Source organism: Calliopsis andreniformis, unplaced genomic scaffold, assembly GCF_051401765.1.
Source record: "Calliopsis andreniformis isolate RMS-2024a unplaced genomic scaffold, iyCalAndr_principal scaffold0033, whole genome shotgun sequence".
Lineage (NCBI taxonomy): Eukaryota > Metazoa > Arthropoda > Insecta > Hymenoptera > Andrenidae > Calliopsis > Calliopsis andreniformis.
The window spans coordinates 3,024,624-3,033,702 of record NW_027480442.1 but is presented as its reverse complement, the minus strand read 5'-3'; the positions used below and the strand labels follow the sequence as shown (position 1 = coordinate 3,033,702).

General features: G+C 52.9%; 1 protein-coding gene across 1 annotated transcript; it reads right to left on the bottom strand.

The window, feature by feature from the left end:
• Positions 1-243: 243 nt before the first annotated feature.
• On the bottom strand, positions 244-7,898 carry LOC143187451 (uncharacterized). Its single transcript, XM_076391672.1, has 4 exons — positions 2,946-7,898; positions 2,601-2,753; positions 1,704-2,542; positions 244-342 (listed from the first exon to the last, which is right to left on the bottom strand). The coding sequence occupies exons 1-4, from the start codon at positions 7,896-7,898 to the stop codon at positions 327-329; spliced, it is 5,961 nt and encodes a 1,986-aa protein (XP_076247787.1). The 3' UTR covers positions 244-326.
• Positions 7,899-9,079: the final 1,181 nt, after the last annotated feature.

The following is a 9,079-nucleotide window of genomic DNA, read 5'->3' as shown; positions in this document are numbered from 1 at the left end:
CAATATAAGTACCACAGTTTTTCCATCGTATAAAATGAATAATTGCAACGAGTGTGAAAGTTATGGTCATTTCTGCATTTCGAGCAACCTAGGTGTTGGAATCGCTTAAAATAAGGGATCCAACGGAGGTCCGGATGAGGTGAGATTGAGGGGATACGAAAGAAAACGAAGACACGAGTTTTATATTTTGTCGGCCCTGAAAAGGGCTTGGAAACGACGTTTATTTAGCTTCTGTGTAGGGGGCTGGGCGCTGGCTCCGGTCCTCGTCGGCTGGAAAGGACGGCGGCGGATCGGAGGGCCTTGGCTGGTGGTGACGCCGGCTCCCCTTAGCGACGTTGACGTCTGAAAAAGAGAGATAGCGGCGGAACCGCGGCGGTAAGCAAGAGTGTAAATCTGGCTATACCAAAGATTCCCAACTCCAGGCTGCGCTCGCGAGCCTATTTGGAGGGGATAGCAAAACCTTGCCTGTAACGCAAAGGTAATGCAGTGGACTGTATTATCGACTCTTCTTCTGGCGCGAAGAAGAAGTCGATGAACGAGTGGCTTGAGAGGAGGAGGGACCTCTTCTCTTCGCCTTGCACCTTTTGGAAAGGTTCGTTCCGTACGAATCCAAGTAATTTAGGGATTCGTGAGCGGAGGGACACGCTATAACCAGCGAATTGCTGGTCCTGGAGGCTGAGGACGGCCAGAGGCTCGGCGACTCCGTTCACCTTACCGTGTGCTTCTATTCGTCACACGGGGGTTGCTACTAAACGGGGTGGCAGAGCACGAGTAACGCAGAGGTGATAGGCACGTACGTTATCTCTCTCTGTTGTAACCCGTCTCTCAGGGATCCAACAGGCAGCGGCCTTTGTTGCTCCGAGACGAAACGAGACTCAGAGAATCAGGGCAGGCCCCGATTCCAAGAGTGCAAATCTCGATCAATTGTCTCCTAAAACAAACCAGGTGCTCTTTCGTACGTAGTATACGTACGAATCGAGCAGAGTTTCCTAGTCTGTCGGCGACAGAGGTTCAGCTTTTTAGAGCTAGTGAGATTTCAAGTGTCTGGTAACCAAACTACTTGAAATCTGAAAACTGGCGAGCTGAGAGGCGCTTGACGTACGGTCGCACTGACTGCGTCAAGCTTGATTGTCGAAAGACGACTGGGGCGAGAGCCGCGCGTGTCTCCGCGAAGCGGAAGACGTGCCAAATTTTACTACTACGCGGCGCTCACAAATTATCTTTTGTCTCGTGCTAATGTAGTACGATGTACTCTCTCTCTCCTTCAGGCTCCGATGTCCCTTCTCGACATCGAGCCTGGAGTTCAAAACCGTTGCTCGACAACGCTTACTTTGTTTGAACTTTAATTTTGACGACAAAAACAAGTCATACGACAGCTGATCGTGTTTTGCTGCTAGGACAACGTATGCTCCGACCGAAGGCCACCTTCGGTCGGTCACGTATACCAACAAATTACGAATCTCGCGGACGAGCCAAATGCCCGTTATATAACCGCTTTTTAAACATACCGCCCCCCTTGCACGGTCCGTGCAACGGAGAATCGGTAATGCTCTGTCGTATGCACATCGTAACGCGAGACTCGAAAGACTAATACTTTCTTCGCGAATGAGAGAGAGAGGTGCTGCAAGTGAAGTTCAATTGAAGTGAACTCACTCGCAGCGTTGTCGTATATTCAATCAAAATATAAATTCAATTGAACTTACTTATGCGCTGGTGGAGACGCGCTCTGCTGCGGGTGTAGCTGCTGCTGTTGCTGCAGCAGCCGCATTGATGTTTCTACCGCGATGCCGACGGCCGCGCGCGTCAGTTCCTCCAACGTTGGGCCGCGAGGCCGTGGTGGTCGCCTAGCGCGACCGGAGGTTTGCGGGGACCTGGTGGTTTCCGCGGTCCTTGGAGTCACCGCTGTGGGGGCAGGAGGTCGCCTCTCCTCCCTTGAGGGTGTAGCTCGTCCCCTCACCTTGGCTTCCGGTACGGGGGTGGTGCTGGTGGAGTGCCCCGGGCGTGAGTCCATCGTGGAGGCCACGTGGTCGGGTCTCCAGAGCAGCGATCTTAACCGCTGCTCTTTGTCCCAACGGAGGACATAACGTCCTCCAGGGGCGGTGTAGCGGTACCTCCTGGTGGTTCGGGGAATATGCGCCGGGACCCGGAGCTGGAGAGGACCCATCTTAAAGAGCCATTCCTCCCCGGGCAGCTGAGACGGGGGCTCCTCTGTCTTTTCCCGCGGGGGCTCGAGCGCCGGCTCCCTTTGTTCAGCGGTGTGGGTGTCCGGCTGCAACGCCTTCTCCCCGATCTTCAAGCAGCGGTCGAAGCTGTCGGAGATTTCCTTTTGGGTTGCTACGTTGTTGTCCATGGCTTGATCTAGACTGCTTCGGCCACCGCGACGCTCCCAACCGATTTCGGTAGCGCCCGCGATTTCGCGGGGGCGCTTTTTCCCTTGGAGAGATAGAGACGGAAATACTTCGTCTCCCCTCCCAAGGGGATTGGGGGTCAAGGAAGAGGGGGTCCCGATCGTTCGATTTTCTTCTAGAACAATCGGTCTCACCTTGGTATCTCCCCTATTTTTCCAAAATTGTTTTGGCAATTTATTTTGGCCGCTCGACCTCGGTGTCGGTCGTCATAGCGGGCTCATCCACGGGTAACCTACACATCCTTGTAATTGGGCGTGTGTATGTTGACTTCGCTGTACGTACTTTTACCACACGTACATTTCCGTCTTTCCCCGGGAACACCTCCTCAATTCTTCCCATCTCCCACTGATTGGGGGGAAGAAGAGGATTCTGCACTAGCACCAGGTCTCCTGGTTGCAGTTGCAGTTGGGTGGCGCGCCACTTGTAGCGATTTTGGAGGTGCGTGAGGTAATCGCGCGTCCAATGCCTCCACAGTTGCTCGTGGAATTTCTGAATCGCTCTCCAACGCGACAATCGCGAGAGTTTTTCATTTTCCACGGACTGCAGCGGAATCGCATTTAGTGGTCCGCCTGTCAGGAAGTGACCGGGCGTAAGAGACGCATAGTCGTCTGGGTCGTCACTCAGGGGAGCGATCGGTCGCGAGTTAAGACTCGCTTCGATCTTGCAGAGCAGCGTCTGCATTTCCTCTCCCGTTGGTGTGAACTCTCCCAACGTGCGTCTCAAATGGTGTTTCACCGATTTCACGCCGGCCTCCTGCATTCCACCGAAGTGTGGGGCACTGGGTGGATTAAACCGCCACTGAATGCCGATAGCACCGCATTTATTATGCGTGTCCGTTGCAGAAAATACTGCACGACAGTGCTGTTGTAATTCTCGATCGGCACCGACGAAATTGGTTCCATTGTCACTGAAAATGCAGGACGGGATTCCTCGTCGTGCAACAAACCGATCGAGTGCGGCTAAGAACGCGCTCGTCGTGTAGTCATGGACGAGTTCGATATGGACAGCCCTCGTAGCGTAACAAACAAACACCGCGATGTACGCTTTGTGAGCTGTTTTGCCTCGGCCCGCGGAGTCGCGGACACGGTAAGGTCCCGCGTAATCCACTCCGCAATTGTCGAATGCTCTTGACGGGCGACAGCGCTCCGGGGTCAGATGCTGCATTATTTGCGTGGACGTGTTGCCTCGCCACCTTACACATCGCATGCATTTGTTGACCACGGTTTTCGCTGCATTTCGACAACCGAGAATCCAATAATTTTGCCTGACAGTGTGCAAGGTCAACTGCAAGCCCCCATGCAACGTATCTACGTGGCACTGCCTAATTATTAATGTCGAAACATAATGCTTAGGCAGTATTATCGGGTGCTTGGTTTCCCATGCAAGTGTCGCATTCTCCAGTCTTCCACCGACTCGCAGGACGTCCTTATCGTCGAGGAACGGGTTGAGACTTTTTAAGGGAGATTTCACAGGGATACTGCGATGATTTTTTAAGCATCGGTATTCCTCTGCGAAATGCGAGCCCTGTATATGGCGTGCGAGGCGCTCAGCTGCGTTACGCATTTCTGCCGCCTCGATTACTTGACCGGCGTTTGACCTTTGATTGACGCGCGACGGTCTTCGCCAACGAAGACAGTACGCCGTTACACGTAACAGTTTTCTCCATGATTGAAAACGGAACAGAAAATCCCATTCCGGCTTCGGAGTTGCTACGTGTGCATGCGCTACGCGCTTGCTTTCATCGGTCTCAACGGAAGCGGGTATGGCGGGCCATTGCGCTTCCGCTTCGCTCAGCCATGTCGGTCCAAACGTCCATAGGTTCGACTGCAGAAATTCTGCCGCGTCGATCCCGCGCGAATTTAAATCCGCGGGGTTCGAACGGGTCGGCACGTAACGCCATTCCGCGTTCGGGAGGGCCGTTTGGATTTTCGACACTCGGTTGGCCACTATAACCTTCCAGGTCGATGGGTGTTTTTTCAGCCAAGCTAGAGCGATCGTTGAGTCTGTCCAGCAGACTACACGATCTATTTTCATTGCAAGTGAGTCTCTCACGTGCAAGATTAGCTCGGCTAGCAGTACGGCCCCGTTCAATTCAAGAACTGGGATCGACTGTGTTTTTATTGGAGCCACTCGCGTTTTTGCCATCAACAGCGATGTAAACACACCGTTGTCTATCGTCGTCACTCTTAAATAAGTGACGGCCGAATAGGCTGCGAGCGATGCGTCACAATATCCGTGCAGTTCCACAGAAGTCGTGTCGGCTCCATAACGGATCCATCGGGGAAGTTTCCACTGGTTCAATCTGCTCCAATCCGCACAAAATGTGTTCCACATTTTGAGCGTTTCCGCGGAAACTTGCTCGTCCCACTGGATTTTCTCCAGCCATTGGGACTGCATTAAAGTTTTCGCGCGAATCACGACTGGCGAAAGCCAGCCGAGAGGGTCGTATAATTTTGCAATTTCCGAAAACAAAGTACGCTTTGTGATCGGTGTTGCAGACGGTTGGAAACGTTGCAGATTGAAGTAGAAAAAATCTCCTGATGGAATCCATCGCAGACCGAGTACCTTTAATTCGGAATTATCAAACAAATCAAGGTCGACTGCGTGGGAGTGCGAGCTATGTGGAATATTGCCTAATAAATCTGGCGAATTTCCAGCCCACTTACGAAGGTTAAATCCACCTTGCTGTAAGAGCTCGCACGTTTGTTTACGGATTTGCTCCAACAATAGTTTGTCCGGAGCTCCCATAAACACGTCGTCAACATAGACGTCCTTCTCGAGGATAGGAGCGGCGAGCGGGAAGCGGTCGCCGTCCTGTTTTTTCAGCTCGAGAAGCGTTCGCATCGATAAATATGGGGCACACGCCGTACCGTAGGTCACGGTTTTTAACTCGAACGCTATATTTCGTTCGGTTTCTGGCGTGCGCCACACGATGCATTGGAATCGACGATCCTCTGCAGCTACGAGAATTTGTCGAAACATTTTCTCTATATCTGCTACTAGCACGTATTGATACAGACGCCACCGCGTTAATACAGCGGTGATATCGTTCTGTAGCTTCGGTCCTACGTGGAGGATGTCGTTCAGCGAGCGTCCGCCCGCTGTTTTACTGGAAGCGTTAAACACGACGCGCAGCTTCGTCGTAGCGCTTTCCGTTCGAACAACCGCTCTATGTGGAATGTAGAGTCGTGTCTTGTCGAGGAACTCTAGGCGAGTCATATGACTCAACGACTCATATTCAGTGAGAAACTCACTGTATTCCCTCATGAGGGTTGGATCCAGGTCCAGTTTTTTCCTTAACCTAGTCAACGCGGAGAGAGCTATTGGAAGAGATTCTCCCAACAGCTCGTCCGGGTTTTCGTGGTTGAAGGGCAACCGAACGATGAATCGTCCCGTCGCGTCTCGCGCGACGGTTTTTGCGAAGTATTCTTCGCATTCGTCCTCGGCCTTGGTATTCACCAATTTCGAGGGAATCTCCTCTATCTCCCAGAACCTTCGTATCGCTTTGTCGAGCGATTCGAGGACGGTGCAATGCAGCGTCCTCACGGGGTTTGGGGAAGAGGTGGCTGCGTCGACCGGGCCTGACAGTATCCAGCCTAAAGCTGTTTCCTGCGCGATCGGCCCTCGCTTACCGAATCGCCGAAGCCCTGGTCGAATGATACTCGCATATGTCCCAGCTCCGATCAGCACCTCTATTGGGCGGTCTGAAGCGGGGTCAGGATCCGCGAGTGTCAGTTCACGCAACGCGGTGTATTCCGGCACGTGAACCGACGGCGGGGCATACGAGGTGATTCGGGACACCACGTATGCACTGGTGCGGAACGCCTCCTCAGTGCAACGTGTCGAACCGAACTCGATATCCACGCTATATTTTATATCCTGGGCTTTTCCGCCCCCCAAGCCCGTAACTGTGGCTGGGGTTTTCCTTCTCGCGAGTCGCAAGTCATTTGCGAGGTTCGCGGAAATGAAGGAGGCTTCCGAGCCCTGGTCTATGAGTGCACGCGCGATGCGCGTCGTGCCTCCCTTTCCTGTGACTCGCACATTTGCCGTCGCCAGAAACACAGCTGGTGTTCCGCTCTCCGTCGCACTACAGTGCGACGTCACGTCGGCGCTTGATGTAGAAGCACGAGATTTCGTGTTTACATTCGCGGGCTCACGTGCGGAGACGTTACTCCGTCCCGCTTCCCGCTGGCCCTGCTGTGGCTTTTTCGTCGACCGACGATTGCCTGTGCCGACTTGTGGTGCGTCAAAGTGCAGAATAGTGTGATGCTTCTTACTGCACTTTGTACACGCTGCGTTCTTAGGGCAACGCGCGACTGTGTGAGTCGAAGCGAGACAGTTTATACACGACTGATTCGCTTTAATATAATGGAAGCGCAATTCAGGCGTGAGCAGCTTGAACTTTTTGCACGTTGTAATTCCGTGCGTCAGTCCGCAGAATGTACACTCCAAGGTTGGACCGGGAGAGCTTTCGACTACGGCGTTATGTTGCCGTATGCGAGGTTTTGACGTGGGGTCAACCGCTTGTTTTTGTACCGGGTTGATCAGCACGTGCAGTCTGTGCTCTTGCTCCCTGAGAAAATCCAACATCTCATTAAATGAGGGGATTTCTTGGTTGAGCTTTTGCGTGCCCTCCCATTCCCATTCTAGGGATTGGTCCAACTTAGATTTTATCAGGATGACCAACACGTCGCTGTAATGCTCTACCTTGCGCCCCAGCTTCTGGAGCGCGGCGAGCGTTTGTTTCCAGCCGACGGTGACCTGTTGCAGGCTTTCTATGTCGCCCGTCCTGATCGGCTTCAGCTTCGTGAATGTTGCGAGAAGCTGAAGCACCATGCGACGTGGGTTCCCGAACTGTTCGGTCAGGGTATCCCACGCCGGCTTGAAATTGCGATCCGCAATTTCAAGCGTGGCAATCGATGCGAGTGCCTCTCCTTCCAAGCAGCCGTTCAGATATTGCAAACGTTGCGCATCTGACAACCGTTGATCTTTGATTATGCTGGCGGTGAACAGATCCGCAAAGTGACACCACTTTCGCGGATCTCCGCTAAATCTCGGTAAATTCTGCTTGGGAAGCTCAAGCGTACTAGGCTGGCCGGTTGCTCCGGCACCCGCGGTATTCCCGGGGTTGCCGAATCCAGCCGATTCCTTTTCCTGTATGAGGCTGTCCAATTCCGTCATCAGGAAGTTCTGAGCTTCATGGAACGCATCTTCTGCATCATCCATCGTGCTCTCGCCGAAGAAGGGTATGACCTTCCGTTTGCTGTCAGGGACCTCCTTTTTGAGCTGTTTAACTCGCTCTTGGATGTCCCTCCAAACGTCAGTTACATACTCCAACTTCTGTTTGAGGAGAGAGATGGTATAATTATTTCGCCCCTTTTTCTTCAGATTAGTCACGAGTCGGGTCATTCCCCGAATTCGTGACTGAATATCCTCCATCTCGACCTCCAGGGCAGGAAGAGTCAACTGCTCCTTTACGGGGTTCGACATGGTGATATACTTCGAGAGGTAAACACTGCTCGAAGGTCAACCTGAAGTGATCGTTTCTTTCACCCTTTCTCAACCTTTCAATCCGGCTCGAAGGACCTTATGTTGGAATCGCTTAAAATAAGGGATCCAACGGAGGTCCGGATGAGGTGAGATTGAGGGGATACGAAAGAAAACGAAGACACGAGTTTTATATTTTGTCGGCCCTGAAAAGGGCTTGGAAACGACGTTTATTTAGCTTCTGTGTAGGGGGCTGGGCGCTGGCTCCGGTCCTCGTCGGCTGGAAAGGACGGCGGCGGATCGGAGGGCCTTGGCTGGTGGTGACGCCGGCTCCCCTTAGCGACGTTGACGTCTGAAAAAGAGAGATAGCGGCGGAACCGCGGCGGTAAGCAAGAGTGTAAATCTGGCTATACCAAAGATTCCCAACTCCAGGCTGCGCTCGCGAGCCTATTTGGAGGGGATAGCAAAACCTTGCCTGTAACGCAAAGGTAATGCAGTGGACTGTATTATCGACTCTTCTTCTGGCGCGAAGAAGAAGTCGATGAACGAGTGGCTTGAGAGGAGGAGGGACCTCTTCTCTTCGCCTTGCACCTTTTGGAAAGGTTCGTTCCGTACGAATCCAAGTAATTTAGGGATTCGTGAGCGGAGGGACACGCTATAACCAGCGAATTGCTGGTCCTGGAGGCTGAGGACGGCCAGAGGCTCGGCGACTCCGTTCACCTTACCGTGTGCTTCTATTCGTCACACGGGGGTTGCTACTAAACGGGGTGGCAGAGCACGAGTAACGCAGAGGTGATAGGCACGTACGTTATCTCTCTCTGTTGTAACCCGTCTCTCAGGGATCCAACAGGCAGCGGCCTTTGTTGCTCCGAGACGAAACGAGACTCAGAGAATCAGGGCAGGCCCCGATTCCAAGAGTGCAAATCTCGATCAATTGTCTCCTAAAACAAACCAGGTGCTCTTTCGTACGTAGTATACGTACGAATCGAGCAGAGTTTCCTAGTCTGTCGGCGACAGAGGTTCAGCTTTTTAGAGCTAGTGAGATTTCAAGTGTCTGGTAACCAAACTACTTGAAATCTGAAAACTGGCGAGCTGAGAGGCGCTTGACGTACGGTCGCACTGACTGCGTCAAGCTTGATTGTCGAAAGACGACTGGGGCGAGAGCCGCGCGTGTCTCCGCGAAG